At 43.0% G+C, this 20,780-nt stretch overlaps 1 protein-coding gene across 1 annotated transcript in view; it reads right to left on the bottom strand.

Annotated features, from left to right (window-relative positions):
- OXCT1 (3-oxoacid CoA-transferase 1) overlaps positions 1-20,780 on the bottom strand; it is a 127,195-nt gene that overhangs the window by 5,813 nt on the left and 100,602 nt on the right. Inside the window, exons 14-16 of the mRNA XM_070411780.1 lie at positions 18,140-18,229; positions 7,167-7,247; positions 1,661-1,762 (exon numbers count right to left, since the gene is read on the bottom strand). Of these exons, the coding sequence (XP_070267881.1) occupies positions 1,661-1,762; positions 7,167-7,247; positions 18,140-18,229 (273 nt within the window). The remainder of the gene's footprint in view (positions 1-1,660; positions 1,763-7,166; positions 7,248-18,139; positions 18,230-20,780) is intronic.

Genomic DNA, 20,780 nt, shown 5'->3' with positions numbered 1-20,780 from the left:
GTGATTTCATCTGTCAGGGTCTAAAACCGTGCCATTGACCATCAGATCCTCAAAAGCTAGTTCTTTTGTCAGGGTGGTTCAGCTATGCTACACCTTTTCATTTTCAGGACAAAACTGACATAAAAATTAACATTTCATCTCAACGGCCTAATTTGGAGGACACAAGATGACATGCCAATGTCAAAAGAGAAGGAGGGGTGATACTGTAATAAAAGAGGAACCCCTGATATATTTTTCAATGTATAAAGACATGGAAACTGGCACTTAAAAAAAAAAAAAACGACAAAAGTAAAAATCCATCTTTTTCATTCCTGATTTATGGACAGGACTTAAAAATAGGCTCTTCCAATGAGGCTCTTTCTTTGTATACTCTCTTTGGCAGCAGAGAACTGAACACTGTATGGATCTCAAATATGCTACCTACTGAACAGTGGCTGACTCATCCACACAGTGGGAAAACATGAAGAAAAGTTCATTAAGTAAGAATGGTTTGCTTTTATCACTAGATTAAGGCATTCTAAATAGTTAAAGTATAGGCAAATCCCATTTTTACCCCCTGAGGTTATTGAAAAGGTAATTAAACATGTGCCTTTTGTGTAAGGCATTGCTGGCAGACTTCTTTTCTCCCAAGAGAAATTTGGAAAAGGTTAATAGACAAAGACCTTCATACAGTAGCAGAAGCAAGTGAATGTGGATAATTAACTATGCAGCAAAATTGCTTTTATGGAAAACAGTTATGCATGGATAGGTACCGGCCAGGCATGTAGCACCCAAGGAAGAAATGTATGAGCTCTCTGCATGACTTATCAAATATGTTTTGTTAAACTACTTTCTTCAGGATCTGTAGCTGTGACGTTTCCCCTCATTATAAATATATTTCATTTTAACTAGTAGATCTGTTCTTAAAAAGGTATGTAAGCAGAAAATTCATTTTCTTCATTTTCTTCAGAGCCATCCATCCCCTCAACTCCCATTAGGTAGGTGATTGATAAATAAGCACTTATACTAAAGGGCAATTATTTATATTGCAGTATTATTCTCTTTGTTTCAAAAAGGGATTTGGAGATTTCTTAAATGGATACTCCCTGAAGAACTTATCTACTTTGTAGGTCAGAATTTTATGTACTAAACTTGTCTTCAGATGTAGGATCTGCCTATTTTGTGACTATAATCTGGCAGTGTCAGAAGCCCAACATTCTAATAACTTCAACAGATGGAATAATCAGGCATAGAAACTACTCAAAGAGAAATTCATAAGCCACAGATGGGCTTAAAAATAAGAAAGTACCAATTCTCTGTGTGCAGCTCACATTTTTCAGTCAATCAAGTTCAGCTACGGCTGATGTGTAACCCAAGAAGGGAGAATTGCAGGGGACTTTACAGAGAGTAGCTTAGAGTTCAAGCTTGCTAAACCTTCTGTTTCCAGCAGCTCCGGGTGATCCTTCCCCTTCCTACTTCAGACTCCAAACTCTGGCAGATGAGTCACAGCCTATTCCTGCTCCAACCTGCTCTCATCTGGAGGCCCCCTTCCCTCCACTCCTGTTCTCTGCAAAGGTCAACTCCAAAAATGATCACAAATGAATGGTTCATGTCCATAAACACCCATTCATCAAGCTGGTGACATGGGGTAAGTGGCAGGATTGTTCACAGAAACACTTACTGCGAAGTCACACCCGGTGCTCTTTTTGATGTCGTCCACTGTCAGGCCTTCCCAGAGTTCAATCAGAGTCAGCCCCTTCTTGCTGTCCACGTCAAACACAGCCTGTTGGGGCCAAGAACATGACAATGACTATGGCTATTACAGTGATTATTTTATAGCACAAAACAGAAACAAGCTCTCAAGTTCTTAAAGGAGAGACAAGACCCAGGACAAAGATTCTGAAAATCAGCCATGAAAAAATGTCAAACGAATTCTTACATCTTGGGGAGAATAAATGCCAGCTCCCTAATTGGCAATTAGCTGTGGAGCACCATCGATGCCAGGAGCCAAAAAAGTGTTGACTATTAATTCCATTTGCTACGATTATAATCAGTTTTTTGTTTGGTTTGGTTTTAAATATATTTTATTGATCAAAGAGGAAGGGAGAGGGAAAGAGAGATAGAAACATCAATAATGAGAGATAATTATTATCAGCTGCCTCCTGCATACCCCCCACTGGGGATTGAGCCTGCAACCTGGGCACATGCCCTGACCTGGAATTGAACCATGACCTCCTGGCTCATTGATAAATGCTCAACCACTGAACCACGCCAGGCAGGCATAACACATTTTTTTGGTTGTTGTTGTTTTGTGTGTGTGTGTGTTTTTTTATAATTACTTTACTTTGGTTAGGTCTAACAGTTCTGGTCAAATTTTCAATTAAATGATTAATAATAATTTGAAGGAAGAAAGGAATGGGGCAAAGTAAGGAGGGAGGAGATATTTGGAAGGTGAAAGCACAGGAATGAGAGGGAAAAGCTGGTGAATGCTCCTGGGTAAAGAGTTACAGGAAACAAAAGAAGGTGCTTGGAAATGGCTCAGAGTAATCAAAGCAAGAACTGTCCTGGCCCTGAAAGACCTCCACCCCCAGGTAAATACTAAACCATTCCCTGTAAGTCCTAGTAAAAGCACACAGGTCCAAGAGGATAGACAGCATAGTGTGGGAATCTCCATCTAGAATGCAAATCACGTGAAGATGCTTATGTTCAGAACAAGAGAAGGCCAAGCTCACTCTAAACATTCCATTACAACACTCTGGTTGGTAACACAAGGTGAGGGTAGTGCCCGATGGTAAAGCTTGACCTCTGCAGGTAGGCTCAACCTGCTGTATCTGATTTCAAACACATGCTGTCACACTCAGTTCTATGACAACTGGAGTGGAAGAGGCCCACAAAGGCACTTACTATAGCTTCCCACCCAAGAATTCTTCAAAATGTTCTTCTGAAATGGGTGCCAGGGCTCTGCTTAGGAACTTCCAGTGGCAGGAGGCTCACCTGCTCAGGCAGACACCTATGGATGGGAAGCTCTGAGTAGAAGTCACCTGCTCAGGCAGATACCTGTGGATGGGAAGCACTGAGTGGAAGTCACCTGCTCAGGCAGATACCTGTGGATGGGAAGCTCTGAGTAGAAGTCACCTGCTCAAGGCAGTAGATGTCTATGGATGGGAAGCTCTGAGTAGAAGTCACCTGCTCAAGGCAGTAGATGTCTATGGATGGGAAGCTCTGAGTAGAAGTCACCTGCTCAAGGCAGTAGATGTCTATGGATGGGAAGCTCTGAGTGGAAGTCACCTGCTCAAGGCAGTAGATGTCTATGGATGGGAAGCTCTGAGCGGGAGAGCCAAGCTGCTTCCCTGCGACTACAGCGTGCTGTGTCTCCAAGCTGGCCTCCCTCCAGCAGGCATTTCCTCTTGCGGTTTTCATGGTCAGCTTCCTCTTCCTCAGACTTATGCATTAGGCTGCGCAGATCATTCCTCTTCTGTAAACTGACCTTAAGTTCAACTATTATTTGAGGGTTCGGATCTTTCCTTTCAGCTGGCTTGGAAGTAAACTCTACGCTGTCGCTTTGAAACATGCTCCTGGTTAGGAGGCTAATCTGAACACACAGGGTGTAGAAGGAAGAACCTTGGCTTAGAACTTTGCAATCTTTGGTGATGCTACCTTCACAACTGAAGATGGATATCAAAAACCCCCCGCTTCCCAGGGTTAGTCATACAGGTCAAAGATACTAACAAATCACACCCTGCACAGCAGGCATGCTGCCTGGACACAGCAGGACATCACAGGGGCTGCTACAGGAATGGCCTTTCTCCTTAACAGCTCGCCTTATTGTCACCTATGTGTGAACCCAAATCAAAACCCCCAAACCCTTATTTGTCTCCAGTTAATTGACATTTCTCCCCAGGAGCACACCATCAAGGCAACCAGTGATACAGTCTCTATTTGTGTGATGAATTCACAGATAACCTAGTTGATTTTGCTGGAAAAAATAGTTTAAATTAAGAGGAAATATTTCAGCAGACTTGTTCTTTGTTTACTCATTTTTATGTTTCTAAAAAAAAATATATTCGTTTTGAGAAGAGGAAAATGCTCATTTAGGAATGTCTGCGTGCTGCAATAGTTTATTTAACTCCAAATTGAGAATTAAAAAATTGTAATGGATTTCCTTTGCAGAAACCGAGTCTGGAGAGCTGTTCGCACGGATTCCCTTTTACCTGTAGTACGAACAACTGTCAATTTATCCACATGGAAGAAATCGGAGAAACAAAGCCTCTGGATGGCGTTGTTATTGAGAACAGGCAGGGGAGAGATGGAAGAGAAGATAACTGAGGCATCGTGACCAGGCAGATAAACATTATGGTAAAGTGAGTTATTGCTTTTAAAAAACTTTTATTAAAACTTTCATCAAACCCCAATTAGCTCTTGGGTTCATATATTGAAAAACCAAGTATCTGTTATTAAAAAGAGGAAAATTTACTTTGGAAAGATTTAGGAAGATTCCCATCTAGTGGTATAAAGTGTAAACAAAACAATATATTTGATTAAAATAAGAGGCTAAAACCCAAGAGCTATACAATAAATTGTTCAAGTGCCAAGGATGATACTGCAACTGCTTTATTCACGTGGCATATGAACAAATTAATTATTTTATCACCAGCATAAAAGGTTCCATATGGATAAAGCGGTTAATCACAGTCTGGGCGCTGGGAGAAAGGCACCTTTCATCATCTCCTTCTAGAAACAGGAAACTTGGAAATCAGGGTCATAACATCGCCATGGCCTCTTTCAAATGGCAAATGAATGGAATTTTCCATAAAAGCTGAAAACGGAATTCTAGTCCCAAGTCTGCTCCGCAGGGCTGTACACATTTATCGTCCTCAATGGCATTGCATTCTCATACTTACTCATTCAACGGACATTTACTGGGTGACTACTGTATAGAGCACAGGGGTAAACATGTACCACTCTTCCTTGAGGTACCAAACATTCCATACGTGGCTGCCTGTCACTCAACTCATTTCTGCTACACACTGTCACCTACAGTTAAGGCTCCAATGATCCCTGCATGCTAATGACTCCCACAAACCTGCTCAGATAGTGATTTCTCTTCTGTGCTCTAGAACCACATCTACAATCGTTTGTCAGAAATACCTGACTGGATGCTAATTATTCAAGAATATTGACTTGAGAATGTCCTACCTGAGCCTCTTCTTTTCCTGCCTCCCATCATTCTGCCACTTCTCCTCCTATAGTTCCAGATGTCACTAAGCGTACAACAGGTCAACCACCCGCTCCAGCCAGAAAACAAAGAAATCTCCTCTGCTTTAGTGTCCATGTCCACATCATCGAGTTAGGCTGAGATCATCATAAATCTCTCAGATCTGTTCCTGTCCTGTGGTTTAGGATCTTCATTTCTGGCCCAGAGCAGTGGAGGGGTCTTGTCACTGGCCTCTGTCTCATCTCTTCTCCGCTTACTCTACTAGAAAGCTACAGAGCTCTTTCTAAAATGCAAACCTGATCAACTGTGTCCCCAGACACTAAAAATCGCCGGAAGGCTCCCAACTGCCTTCCAGATAAAACCCAAATTTCCTAGCAAGGCATTCACATTCTTTCATAATGTGGCCCCTCGCTGTCTTTTCAACATTAGCCTCAGAACCTGGCTGTTCCACGCTGTTCCACCTGCAGGTCCTCGCCTAGGCTGTTTTTTCTTAACACCTCCCAGGCTCTGCCTACTTTCTTCCCTTTGCCTAGCGGAGCTTCTTTGGTCTTATTCTCACTTATAAAACTCCTAGTTATCTTTCAAGACTCACCACTCAATCTACCAGTTTTCTCGGCAAGGAAAGTATAATACATTGAGGCAACAAGCATTCACTGTGTCCGGCAAGCACCATACTAAGTGCTGAATAAACAGTGACGAGGGAGATGGCAGAGCTTCGAGGTCAGTGCTAAGTCAGAGTAAGTACTGGGATTCGGAGAAGCTCCGGGAAGACTTGGGGAGGGACAGAGAAGACTTGCCAGAGAAAGAAAGAAATAGCTGAGACATAGAGATGAGCAGCAATGAGCCAGCGGGATGGGGTGGAGAGAGCATTCCAAGGACAGAGTCAGGGTGTGCAAAGTACCAGAAGAACACGGTGGGGGGATGTACACAGTTCGAAGCATTTAGTGTGGCTGAAGTGGGGACCATGTTAAGGCAGAAAGTGGGAAACTGAAACTGGAGGAGAAAAGGTACAAACTGTAAAATGCCTTGCAAAACACGTTACAGCTTATTTTCACCACCTAGAAGCTTTCGTGGACACCCTCCCTGGCTGCCAGGCAGCCTTCCTGGATGTTTCCTCCTCAGCATCTGGCACGCACCTCTCACGGTGTTCCAGGTTTACATTCTACCTGCTGCTACTGCAGAGGCCATGCTCTGCTTTCTGAGGCTAATGCTGGGGACAGTCTGGTTCAGAGAAGGTGGCTTCATCAAGACACGGAATTGAGAAGATGACACCCTCCTCGCTCACTTATGAGAATGATGTCTTTCCCACACCCTCAGTTCAACTCTGGGTCAGAAAGAGGAGGGCAGACAAACTGCCCAGGAGGCTGCCCTCTGATGGGAACAGCTTGTGGCGGCACCACCAGCCAATGCTCCATCTAAGAAGAAATCAATGTAGGAGGCACTGAAACACGGACAGTCTACTCTCTGACAGGGGCTGGGACACGAGGGAACCACAGACAAGATTCCTGGGTTCACGGTGGGGCCTGTACTGCGATGTGCATCCAAATGACTAAAACCTGTTTTTTCCTGAGCTTCCTAGAATAAAACCCAACAATTTGTACATGGTTTGGGAAAGCATAGAGGAAAGGTAGGAAGGATAGTCTTAACTTTGTATATATCATCCATCTTAGCAGTCCAAGCATAATGAGCAATAACACTTCTTGGACTACATCACAGTCAAAATTACAAAGGGCAGCAGTTCAATCCTGTGCGCCTCTGTCCATTTCCAGAGAGTTGCACATTAAGAATTCTACATTTTGAAACATTAAATTTCTCTATTTAGTCTACCCACAGACTATACTATTAAACTAATCCTATGACTACCAATGTAAAACACTTTCAGAGCGTAACAAAAAAACTCTAAAAATGCTTATTAAAAAAAAAGGTGGAGGCAGACATTAGAGGGAATAAAAGGAGAAAGGAAGGCATTTACCTTTTCCGTGATGATGCGGTTGACACACTGCTTTCCAGTTAATGGCAATGTACATTTCTCCATGATTTTATGTGTATTTCCCTGTTTTCAAAAAGAAACATTAAAGAGAGAAGTTACGGACTGATGTTTAGCTAGAATTGATATAACTGCAGGACAAACAGAAACTGTCCCCTAAGTGCAGGCTGATTCCACATCTCTGCACTCTCAGGCTTCCACTTTCTTTTCTGTCCCTAAAATAATTCAGGGACAACACCAAACGAATAGCCAAAGGCCTAATCATTTCCTTGGGAAACACCCTGCATGAACTTGACTTCTCACGCCCCAGTCCTTACATCGTGGAGCAATAAATTTCACTTCTCGTATCCTGCTTCTTTTTCTCCTCCAGGGAATGGTCTCCTTGTAAACATGAGCTTTATTGACCAACGGCAGGTAGGAAGCATACACGGAATTGCAAATGCATGTTATCCTCTTTAAACATTTTTATTCGTTAAAAAAATTAATATATCAGCAGAAAACAGCAGTCCTTATCTCGTTCAGTTCTCTTAGATCTGCTCTCAATAGAAATCAATTTCAATTATTTTTAGCATTGTCTTTTATACTTCTATACATTTTCTTCTTACCTTGTATTTTAAAATATAATGTTGGCCATGAAATTTTTATGGATTAATCAATATTAGTTATTATCTACTAACTTCTTATTGGGGCATATGAAGACTTAACTCTCCCACAAACCCCCAACATCCATCATCTTCATTCAGTTCCTACATAGCTATCGCAAATCGTAGGTAACTTTATAGGCAGAATTTACATCACACCGATGAAACGACCGAGTGAAACTGCCCATCGCTAGGCCAGGCAGTGTAGTAAACCATGATTAGATTCTCCTTCTTATACAACCATTTGCTTTTCCTGAGCCTCATTTTGTTCACTGGTAAAATGCATGAACTGGCCAAATCCACATTTCCCCCCCAAATTTCCTTTAGCCACAGTACGCTTTCTTCAAACGTAAAATAAAAGAGGGATTCAGTGTGGAAAGCAGGTTTTTCCCATTAGCCTTCCTGCCCCCAATTCCTAACCTCCCTTTCCCCCCTATAGCGCCCCCACCCGCCGTGGCCCCTGAGGCACATCTGTGGGGCACAGTTGTAACAACAGCTTTGACAATGATCTGCTCTTCAGATCACTTTGTTCTGATTATATCAGTTTCCTTTCTAAGTAGCAAGCACCAGGAGCCCAGACTAATCTTCTCCTTGAGGCTGAAGGCTGACCTAGAACATCTATTAAAAATGGTTGTCAACTTCAGTGGGAAGGGAGAGGGGGGTGGTTAGAGATCAACCAAAGGACTTGTATGCATGCATATGAGCATAACCAATGGACACAGACACTAGGGGGGTGAGGGTATGTGCCGGGGGGTGGGGGAGGCTGGGGGAGGTCAATGGGGGAAACTCCTTTTTTGGGGGGTCTAAAAGCACCACACATGATGTCATCGGCAACCTGAGCCATCTCAATGTTTACCTACTTCAACATGCACCTGCTACCTGGTCTACATCTCTCTGAACACAGCTCAGACCAAGGATGTGCTGTTCAGAGGCAAGGGCTTAATTAAGAAGATTTGGCTCCTTGTGATAACCTGCCAAGGCACCAACACACCAGTAATTAACAGGTTTTAGTGTACTAAATCCAATGCGTGGCACAAAAGGTATTCAATACTTTTGAATGAATGAAGGAGATAGAAAAGGGAAGTCTATTGGGAATCTTAGATGGATTTCAAAAAATAACAACAAGCTCTATTACTTTAATTTAGTCAAAACTAGAGCTAAATACATATAAAGTGGTTAGACATTATACCTTTAATAACAAGTTACATGCTTGTGGATCTTACTGTATAAGAAAATTTATAGCTGTAGAAATAAAACCTCATTTTCACTTCATTCTTAATTATCTGTTTTCCTTTCCCGATTTCAATGGAAGTATGCACATGTCATAGAAGCTTAGTTAAAGAGCTGAAGTTAACGATAAATGTGTGAACTTCTACAGTTATCGGGTCTCCTTACACTTTTTAAAAATATGTTTTTATTGATTTTAGAGAGAGGGATAGAGAGATAGAAATATCGATGAGAAAGAAACATCAATTGGCTGCCTCCCGAATGCCCCCTACTGGGGATCGAGCCCGCAACCGGGGCATGTGCTCTGTCTGGGAATCGAACCAGTGACCTCTTGGTTTATGGGTCAATGCTCAACCACTGAGCCACCCCGGCCAGGCAGGTCTCCTTACATTTAATGTAGCGGAATAAGGCCTGTCACGACAAATCCATGTCTATCTGTTAGTGAAGTGAACAATCTGTGAGCCTCTGAAGAATGTTCTCTGCAGGGAGCTCTTAATCTATTCTCATTATTTGAGCAAAATCTACATCTAGTGTGATGATATAGATGCACGTGTCCAGCACTTAGCAAGTGTTCAAAGGGCAGGAAGCAGGATGGGTTGAGCTACATGCAAAATCCTAAGGATAGTGGGGTCTTGTTCATCCTAATCATTCTGCTTCTTTCCCCACAAAGAGATGCCAGATGAGGCAGAGGAACGGATGTGAAGTGTAGCATTAAAAATGCTGAGGGCTCCTGACCTCAATGTGCCCCTGTGTGCCAGCTCCCTCATAACCTCGGTGAGGAGCGGAGTCTCCTTCCTCCTCCTGCTTCTCCAGCTTTTCTCTTTCTCCCCCTTCGTCACTGACAGGCCTCAGGCAAGACCCAGGAGTTCACCCTCTTGACTTTAAATAACTTGGGGCCTCAGTACCTTCTATAACTTGCTTCATGGTGATCTCAGTTTAACACTTTAGTAGAAGACAATTCCAATAGAGCCCCTTGTTATCACTGCAATAAGCTCCATGCTTCCCGATAAACTTAGTCCCGAACAACAAGCTCTTTTCACATGATGTTTGCACTTGATGACAACATTTCATTCACCTGAGGCAGCAGAGCATTCCCAACCCGTAAGAGTCTGCTTTACATCAAACCCCATTTTATGCCCACATTTTCTGTTCGGTGCTTCCTAAATGTGGCTGCAGCATATGTCCCCTTGGAGGCACCTTCTTTGGGAATGCCCTCATGACAAGCTGAAGGTAAATTCTGGAAGTTGGTTGTTCCTTAAGAGACCAGGTCTTGAAGCCTCTGTGCATGCTACCTGGAACACACATCACCGTGGCCCTTCACCCCACATTCAAGTGGCCACACCTGCCTACCCTCAGGACTTGGCTCAGGTGTCAGCTCCCTCTCCAATGCCCCTGCTCCAGTGTCCACAGACACCCCAGTGCTTCCTTCCCTCACCGCACATGCTGGCACCGTCAATTTCCCTTCACATCCCCACCCCAACACTAGACTCCAGCTCAATGAACACTGAGATGATTTGTGTCCACAGCTACTCAATGAGCGGAGTGCCAGCAAGCCACAGTGATCAAAACTACTGTCTAAATATTGTCATTTTGATTCGAGGAACTCTGAATCTGAGATGTAAACCACCATATGACTGAGGTTTAGAGACCATTCGAGGCTGCTTTCTGGTCCTGAAACACATGTCTGTACCATCCCAGCACCTAGGAAAAGCACAGCTAGAAGGAGTGTGTGTGGGGGGGGGGGGGGGGGGAAGCTTGTAAGACTGAGAGACAAAGGCATGATCAAGGGAAGAAGCACAGACATCTCATGACTGCAGAATGACACATGCAGCTTTACACGCAAAGAGAGAAAAGAATGACAGTCCCTCCACCGCCTCTGCTGCTCCTCCTAAGCATCAAGGCTGCATCCATCCCCTAAAAAGAGGGGCTACAACGGTGGGACTTGGCAAGAGAAGACTCAGTACCCTGTCTGGTGGCACACCAAAACCTACCACAGCCTCTCTCTGGGCTGGCCAACATCCGCTGACAGCAGCCTGGATGTCACCGCCCTGGAGTCTTCCTTCTTCCTGCTGGTCTCAATGCCTAAACCAAGTGAAACAGCTCCCATACATATAAAACAGATATCAAAGATTGGGGCCGCTGTATTACCAAACACGTGACTGTCAAATCGCTGTGGTGACTGATGTGCTACATAGAAAAATGGGATTTGCCAAATAAAGGAAATCAAATCGCCGTGGTGACTGATGTGCTACATAGAAAAGTGGGATTTGCCAAATAAAGGAAATCAAGGTACACAGAATAAAAGGACAAGAGGGTGCTGTTACTCACGCTGAGTTTACCCTCATGGGGTATCTGTGGCCTTTCTCCCTATTTCGTAGGGTTTCCAGCAATCCACATGGGACTTCGCTAGAGAGACTTGGCGGGCGCTAACGTGGAGGGCGGTTGCTCTGACAAATGGTTTCTATAAGGCAGATGTAATAACTGCTTGTGGTTACAGGCACGTTCTCAAGGGGAGGACTCGCCAAATGAGACAACACACACAGCGAGCCATTTCCCTGAAAACACTCTTCAGGGCTATGAGACTTAGAATAGAAGGCCATTGTTCTTCCATATAATACAGAAACTTTCATCACGGCCTTTTGTTCTCTCTACTACTGCAGGGTACAATCTCTGGCCTAAGGATGCAGAGCCCAGGGATGAACAGGAATCATTTTCTCTTTCCACTCATGAACTGTCCTGGTAACTGAGAAAGCTTCTCTTAGCACCACCTTTCCCTTTAAGAACTGTGCACACGCAGTCATAGAATTTAAAGTATTAGTTTAATTAAATTCTAGAAGGCATTTTAAAGGGCCTTGTTGGTTGCTGGACTGAGTTCTGCTGTTTTTCCACATTTTAACATGTTTTGCAGGCATTTCCATCATTCCGGGAGAAATAAAAAGGCATTTGCATTTTTTAAAGGTGAATATTCTTTTCCAAACAGATCCAGCCATGAATTATTAACAAATTATAAAATATTGACAAGCTTTTATGAATGGAAAATAATTAAACCAGCGGGAACTATGTTAAGTATCATTTATCCTAACAAAGGAAGGTTTATCTGGGGATTCTTTTCAATGTTGCTGAAAATTATCCCAAAAATGTTTTCCAGTAAAGCGTTTCTTAAAAATATCCTTCATATAAGTTGGCTTTTAGTAATGCATTTGGTCCAAAATTAATAGGATTAATAAACCTCATTTATATTTTATAATTCCTATCCCCAAAAAGTAAAGACAAGTACAACAGCATCCAAGATTTCCATATGACACCTTCAGTATCAGACACAAATTGAGCTTCATAAAAAGTGTTCACAAAGATTTATTCTCAACTTTCATGACAATATAATTACAATTCTTTTGATCCCTTCAGAATGCAGACCTCCTACTGTAATAAAAATAAAATCCAAACCTGTTTTAGAAACAGAGCTCTCATTTATGTTCTTTAAAACAGGTACCCAAGCGTTGCTTGTTTCCAATAAATGACAACTATGACTGAACTTCTTTGCTTTTGTGCTTGGAAAGCTATACCCTTAGGAATACACCTCCAGCACCGATGCTGAGAACAGAATACTTTCCTTTCCACTGTTAGTGGTGATGGTACTCGCCAGACAGAAACGTTTAGCAAAAGAAAATGGAGGCCCAGAGGCAGAATACATGGATTCTCAGCTTGGTTTTACTCTTAATTTTGCACTTGACTTTTATCAGAATATTTAAGAACCATGAAATGCAGTTTGTCTTTGAAAGAAAAACAATAAGACCTATTTCACAAGAGTACTGCCATGATAACATAAAGGCAGTAGGCAGATGATTGCTTGGAAAGAGTGAAAAATGCCCTATATGTTCAAAGTGGCATTAGGATTTGAAGAATTAGTGAGTTCCACAAGTATTTTGAGTCCTACTGTGCATCAGGCATGATTCTCCTTGGTTGTTAGGATAGACAGGTCCCCAGGCTTCATGGAACTGACATTCTAGTGAAGAAGGCAGATGACGAAGTGGGGGCTCTTGTTTTATATAACACGGTGGTTGGGAAAAGCTTCTCTGGTGTTTTGAGCAAAGACCTGAGTGAACTGAGAGAGCAAGCCACGCAGGTACCTAAGGAGGAGCGTGCCAGGCACAGAGAACAACAAGGCAAGGCCCCTGAGGCAAGAGGATGTTTGGAATGTTCCAGAAACTTACGGGGAGGGAGCATAGCTGGAGCTCAGAGGATGAGAGGAAGAATGGTAGTAGATAGAATCCAAGAGGGGGATGGAGTCAACAGACCATGGAGGACCTTAGAGACAGCAGTAAGGACTTTGAACTTGAATTTAAGTGAGATGGAAAGCCATGGAGGGCTTCTGAGATGAGGAAGAAGTAATGTGATTGACTTCTATTTTTTTTTAATTAAATTTTTATTGTTCAGATTACATTTGTTCCTCTTCCCCCCCCCCCCCCATAACTCCCCTCCTTCCAGTTCCCGCCCCACCCTCCGCCCTCACTCCCCACCCACTGTCCTCATCCATAGGTGCACGATTATTGTCCAGTCTCTTCCTGAATCTCCCATTCCCCTTTCCCCCCCCCCAGAATAGTCAGTCCATTCCCTTTGATTGACTTCTATTTTTAAAAACATCACTCTGAGCAGTGTATGAAAAACAGACCACGCACGCGCACGTGTGTTTCCACCCAGCTCTTCTGTTTTCTCTTTGACAACAGGAACCTAATTGTTAATCCCTCAACATGCACTGTCTTCCTGCACCCCAGTGCCCAGTCCCTCAACCTGCAACACTAGGACCAAGCTCTGGCCCATCCTCCAGGTCTCCAGGCAGATGCTGCATCCCATGGACAGCTCCCTTATAGCGGAACTGGGTGCTCAACACCACACTCTACTTTATACCCTCTTCTATTTTAAGTATTGATTTCAATGACTCTCTCCCCATGAGACTCTGAGCTGCCTAAAGGAAAGACCACATCTTTCCGATGTTTATTTCCTCAGACCCGATTATGATGCTTGGCACCTGGTGCCTGGTCCTCCATAAATATTGGATGCCTGAAAAAATAGGTAAATCAACATACTCATACAAGGTAAGTCTACCAAATTTCAAGCAAAGCATCAAAGAATATGCCTTTGGTCATTCATAATATCTAGAGATGGGAGGCACTAACCCAATAAATTCATAAAACACTGGCTCACTCGGGTGTGACTGTGCAGAAGTAGGAGTCAGTCAGAAAACAAGATTACAGAGGTATGGTGGATACAATATTGACAGTGCCTGGTGTAGGGGTAGGAGCAGAAAATACCAAGGGTGCCTGCCTTTCCCAATGGGGCTGGGAGAGTCTCTGCTCTAGGGGGTCTATGCAAAAGGAGAGTGTCAGGGAAATGAGAATGTCACTTGTGTGTGTGCTGCTGTTGAGGTGGGTGTGGAACAAGCAGGTGGAGTTGTGGAGGTGTCTACTAAGGAAAAAATACAGTTCTAGAGCTCACCAGAGTTCCAGTGTACAATTTCAGTGTGAAAATAAGGAGTCCAGAATGAAAAATAGTAGTTGGTGCCAAAAATTTAGATAGCAGCCAAGAAAGGTGTAGAGGATGAGAAAAGCATAGAGGCAAGGATGGAGTTATGAGGAATCCTGGCAGGAACCCATGAAGGAGACAGGGCACCTAGGGATCCAGGCTGGTGGGGCAGCTCTGTGAGCCTAGCAATATGCTTTACAACCTTGGGCCCAACACTACTGCTGCAGATAGCCAGAGCGGGGGAAAGAAAGTCCAATGAAATCTGCTTTCCCCTTAAGGACATGGCTCAAAAATTACACACATTGCAAATACTCAAACGCCATTGACCCAAACTTGCTCACATGGATGCATCTACATGCAAGGGGTTCTGGGAAATGTAGTCTGTCCCTGGGCTAGTATGTACGTGCACAGGTAAAACTTGGAGATTTCTAATACAGAAGGGAAGAAGGGGAGATGGATCCTAAGAGACACAATTTGATTTTCAGATTGCGTTACCTACTTTGCTGATACCTAGCTCACCAAAGCAAAGCGTATTTTGACTCGCTAAAATGGAAAAAGAAAAAGAGAAAATTCTGAAACCTACAGCTTCAAGTAAAGGGCAGGTGTGGGCGGGATGCTGGTGGAGAGGTAGCTTTGGTGAGGATGTGACAGGTATGCTATGATGAACACAGGCTGGATGACACTGAGGGAGACTCCTACCCCCACCACTTACCCAGGCAAGTTTCTCACCTGCCCCCGTCCCAGTCTTCCTTCACAGGGTCACTGAGAGGCTCACGAGATTCAGCACGTGCGATGCCAAGCAGAGGGCCCTGCACCTAGTGAGAACTCAAACTGATACTCATTTCATTTGTTTCTTCCCATTTTTCAAGTGCAGAAGGACATGTCAAGAGATGAAAAGAAGCTCAAGAAAGAAGGTGGCTGGACACCACAACACTTGGCCTACTTTACCACGTTGCCTGCAACCCTGATGTCTAAGCTTAAAGGGAAATCACGCCGCAATGCCAGGTGCACACCGGTGCCTCCCGTGGGGTCTCCAGAGGCAGCTTTAAGGCAGGGAAGAGTTGGGAAGGTTCCTCTAGAGCAGCCCTGGCAGGCAGCCCAGTTCCAACACCAGCAGCTGCTGGCTGCTTGCAAAGGCTGGCAAGGAGAGAGTTTCCTTTGTCTCATTAGAGCAGCAACAACACAGGCATGCTTCTAAAGGTCAGGTAATGCTATATTTATAAGCCACCTGCATCTGCTCCCCTATGAGGAAGTGGTACCTGAAAGCCACCTAGCAGCCCCACCATCTCAGAAAAACATGCTGCCTCAGGATACGAGATGAAATGTCTTTTCACGACAATGAAAGTTTTAATGCTTCGTGGCAAATGTTTCACCCTTGTGTCTTACAAAACTCACGGGACTTCTCCCCTAAGCTGTTCACTTAATCATTAGGCAGAAGTTACCTGACATGTCTGCCAGAACAGATGGTTACCTGGAGAGGCTACCAGGAGTGAAAAACCTGTCTCCCCTCCACCTCCTCTCCAGCCTCGACCAACTGTTTGGCCAGAGTAAAAGATGCAGAAGAGAAGCAGGAGGTCTTGGTGTTGCCTGGAGCCGGGCCAGTAACAATGAATCCAGGTGAACAATAGACAGGAGCAACCACACATCCTGGACCACGGATAGAAAGTGAAGCTGGCAAGAAGAGAAACCTCTCTTGGCTAGTTTTCAAGATCTTATGTGTGAACAAATCACTGTTGTTACTTTAATCATAAATATATTTTTGTTAGTTTATTCAAGTGAAAGTATCTAGGGAAAAATATCTAACTTCAGTTCTGTTCAAAAACTCAAGGCCATTTCCCATGGAGAGAAGAAAACGAAGAAACGGTAACAAAAAATATCTTGCTTCTGTGCAAAGCTTTAGAAGGGATTTCTAATCAGAAATTTGAAGTACTATTTCTTTTCCTCTATCAAAATTTCCAGCTGAGGTGAAAAAAAATTAAAACAAAGAGAAAGAGAATTTCTAAATACAGGCCTAATGTTTTGAAAACAACTGCCCCAATATAACTTACAATGAGTCGGACTTAAGTAAAAACAAAAGGAAAGTCAGAAAAAAGTGTTGTCCAAATAGACATAATGTTCCAGAAAATTGGACTTCATTTGCATGCTTGGCATCCTTCTGCCTCTGAAACGAGGTACTTTGGATGCTTCTGCAAGGCATCTCTTAGAAGCAACCTGTGCTGGTTTCATTTCCAATGTTTCGTATTTATGCTCCACTGCTCACTTCCCACTGTTTACTAAACAGTTTATGATAATCCCACATTTATTACAGTTTTTACAACAGAGCCATTTCACAGCACACATCTCTCTGTAACAGAACTCCCCATGGGAAGCAAGTCAGAAGCCAATCTTGCAGCTCCATGATCTCCCCCTGTGCTGCATCGCTCAATGAAAACAGGGCCAACTACCACTTCCACTCAGAATAGCAGGTCTCAAGGTAGGAATAGGCAGCATTTGCTTTAAAACTAAGAATTTTAAAGAATAAGTGGAAATGGACAAAGGGCACAAAAAACAAAGAGGGTACCACCCAATAGCAACATTTCAAGTCATCCAAAGTCCATGGATTCAGGTCAGCAAAGCAGTTATGCTCAGCTGGTCCTAACACATTGAGTTGGGAATGAGGAAGAAAGTTACATGGATTGCTTTGAAGTTAGAAAACTGGGCTTCAGAGTCAGGGACCCCCAAGTCTAATCTCAGCTCCACTACTTATGTAGAACTCAGGCAAATTACTTAACTTGTCTGAAGCTGTTTCTGGAACCATGAAAGATGCCTATGATCAAGTTCATGTGCTTGTACACTCAACAAGTGCTTAGTGTGCTGTTGGCACTCAGTGAGCTCAATACATGGAAACTATCATCATCACTATCATCACCATCATCTTCATCTTTATCATCACCACCATCATCATCATCACACCACCACCACTGCCATCATCATCAAATGTAAGTTCCATGAGGTCAATGATTCAATGATTTTTGTCTACTTTTGGTCAGTGCCCAGTACTTAACAGTCACTCAATAAATATTTGATGATTTGTTAAAATAAAAGTCTGATACTTTTCAGAATCAGGATGCTTTCTGTCACCTAGCCCAGAATTTTCTAACACCTTCTCCAAATGGCACCTCACAGCCTTGGTAAGAGGCCATATTGTCCATTTGAAAATAACTGTTGTTAAAAGACCTATATTCTGCTGTTTTTTCATTTTTTACATGGATAGCAACCACTATAATCATCTTTAAAACTGAATCAACACATCTGCCTTGACATCTTTTCATTGCTTTGAAGATGCTATTACTTTGGATGTGTCTACAAGGCAAACAATCAAAGAAGGTCCTGATATTTGTGCTTCATTCAAAGTTAAACAACCATGTAGTAAATGATAGTAAGTAACTGCCTTTATTTATAATCTTCCCCTCAAAGTATAAATGCTATCAACTTGAATAAGCCAAAAAAAAAAAAAAAGAGGCCATGGTCAGGTGACCGGGTGTATAGAATTCTGGTGTATTGAGAATTTCCAAAAGCTGCATGCATTACCTTTGCAGAATGCTCCATGGTGACCACCACCTTGGTTTTGGCACTGGACACCAGATCCATAGCACCTCCCATTCCTTTCACCATCTTCCCCTGCAAAATGGAAACAGAAAATAAGAAGTAATTCGCTAACTTTCATTTCTTTAGAATGTGGCAGAACAAAAGTAACTTGCAAGAATAAACCACTGGAATAATTAATGAGGAAAAAAATATCATTGACCTTCATTGCTTAGTACATGAAGGTTTACAACCTTAATATTCCGGTTTTCTTTCATTTTAAACACATAACCGTCACTACTGAGTCTTTAATTATAGACCCTTTCCAAAGCTCTCCCTTGGATAGTGTGTAGAATAAAATGCCATTCGGTGGTAGCCTGAGACACTTATGGTGTCTCCCTAGTAATGAGTAATACTAAAGGTGAGTCTGTCTTTCTAAAATGACATTTATCTTGCTCTTAGAAAAGCAAACCAAAGCGAAATGAAAAATAGATTCCTGCTCGGCAAAAACAGAAAGCAGGCGCAGAGTTCAGGGTCCTTTCGCCATTACCACTCTATTTTTGTCCATCTGTCCATGTCCTCATTCATTAAACATTTCGCAACCACCTGGCATGTGCCACACTCTGAATAATTCCCACTGTCTTCTCTCTCGTGGTTGCAGAGTTTTGAAAAAAGCAAGTGTTTCCAGAGATGATGAAATAAATTTGCACTCTAGTATATAGAGGAGAATGTCTTCTAAGATTGAAAACTCCTTAATATTTTATTTATTTTTTACTCCAAGTGCTTTTGCTGATTTGACAGTAAACACTTCCAGGGCTCTCAGCTCTGTTCCCATAATTTCGTAGCTATAAGGAGATTCAGCAATGCACTCACACCTGGTTTTAAAACAGTCTCAATCCCCTGCTTTCAGAAATATTTTGAGGTCAATGCACCATGGCATGAATGTGAATTAAATGTGCAGCATAAAGGGGAGGAGCAAGCAGTTGGGATGTTTTCGTGGTTAGGAGCCACCACTGCATGAGATGGGTAGCAGCTGGCAAGGCGTGAGGGGTGGGAAGCAGGAAAGGAGCAGAAGGTACAAAATGAGTCTTCGCACACATGTAAGTTTGAAGTGAAGCCGAATCCATGTGGAAATGTGTAATTTTATACTTCTATCAGCCATGCCTTCATCCCTAGTCATCTGCAATTTTACTGTGTTTGGCACCAGGTCATGCTATTTCTGCGGACAACACTGATACCTCGTGGAATGACTCATGGATAAGTCAGAGAGGAAAGCAATAAATGTCTAGCATAAACTCCAACACTAAGGAAGTTTGAGACTTTCAAAGCATCAAATGACACAAAAGTAAGTCCATTTTCATATGTCTCAACCTGCTGTGCTGAGAACATTCGGCCAGTCTCAGCTTCCACACACTGTGTCCTTGGGCAGGCTCTAGGCGTGTAAGTGCTAGAAGAATGATGAAGCCAAAAATAATTAATAATAAATAAAACCCAGAAAACCAAGCTAGTGTGTTAAAAAGTCCTTGCGTTTAAAAGAAGCATTCCTGAATGCGAATATACCACAGGCAAATGTTGTCCCCCATGGCACGATAAATACAGTAGAAACTTATGAAAGCCTCAGACTCTGGCCAATTTAGGTGAAATTGAATTACACATTTTAAACCGTTGTCCATTATTTCAGAAATAGTTACAGAGCGCCTACTGGGTACAAACACTGTGCTGGCAGGAGTACAAGGAGCTCTAAAACATGGTGGGAGAAATATTTTGTTTCTGTTAAAAATAAATTCTTGTGTGACCCAAGGTGAATGCACAGCCCTCGTTACTCAGAGAGTCAGGTGGTCTGATGCCTAACCTCAAAACACATGCTACAGATGTCAAAGCATGATTTTCATACTTAAATACTGATTTCCAGGAGGGAAAAACAGTCAAGATTAGGTGCAGGACCTGAGGTCTATCCTACTAACCCGCTGGGTGATGTTGGCAAAACACCAAATCTCTCTGACTTTGGGTTCGTTATCTATAAGCCAGGAATAGGCATATCTGCCCTATGGCGGAGCTATTGAGAGGAGTGCATGAGATAATGTGTAGAAAATTGTGTACTTTGTAAAGTTTATAAATGTGTTGACGTAAATCTTCATCGGTCAGATTAGTTTACTGAATGTCTAGTATGAGCCTGGCCCTGGACGAGGTGCTGGAGTTAGAGATTATCAATACAGGTTTCTTTTCCTCCTAAACCTTACCTGAGGGAGGGGAAGTATCCATGAGTAATTCAAGAGACTTGGACCCAATTTCCTTCCCCTAAAAGAAGCACACCCGCCCTCACTGGTTTGGCTCAGTGGATAGAGCTTCGGCCTGCGTACTGAAGGGTCCTGGGTTCGATTCCGGTCAAGGGCATGCACCTTGGTTGCGGGCACATCCCAGTAGGGGGTGTGCAGGAGGCAGCTGATTGATGTTTCTCTCATCGATGTTTCTAACTCTCTATCCCTCTCCCTTCCTCTGTAAAAAGTCAATAAAATAAAAACAATTTTTAAAAAGAAGCACACCCCACCTCTCCCTCACCCACAAGGTAGAGCTAAGAGCCTTTCTCCTGGGTCCTTGTCCTATTCAGTGTGTCATTCTATCACAGTAAATTTCAACTTTTTCTCTT

This window comes from Myotis yumanensis, unplaced genomic scaffold (genome assembly GCF_028538775.1).
Source record: "Myotis yumanensis isolate MYYU_CA2020_CCGP unplaced genomic scaffold, mMyoYum1.0.hap1 SCAF_4, whole genome shotgun sequence".
In the NCBI taxonomy this organism is placed as follows: domain Eukaryota; kingdom Metazoa; phylum Chordata; class Mammalia; order Chiroptera; family Vespertilionidae; genus Myotis; species Myotis yumanensis.
This window is presented reverse-complemented; position numbering and strand designations above follow the sequence as displayed.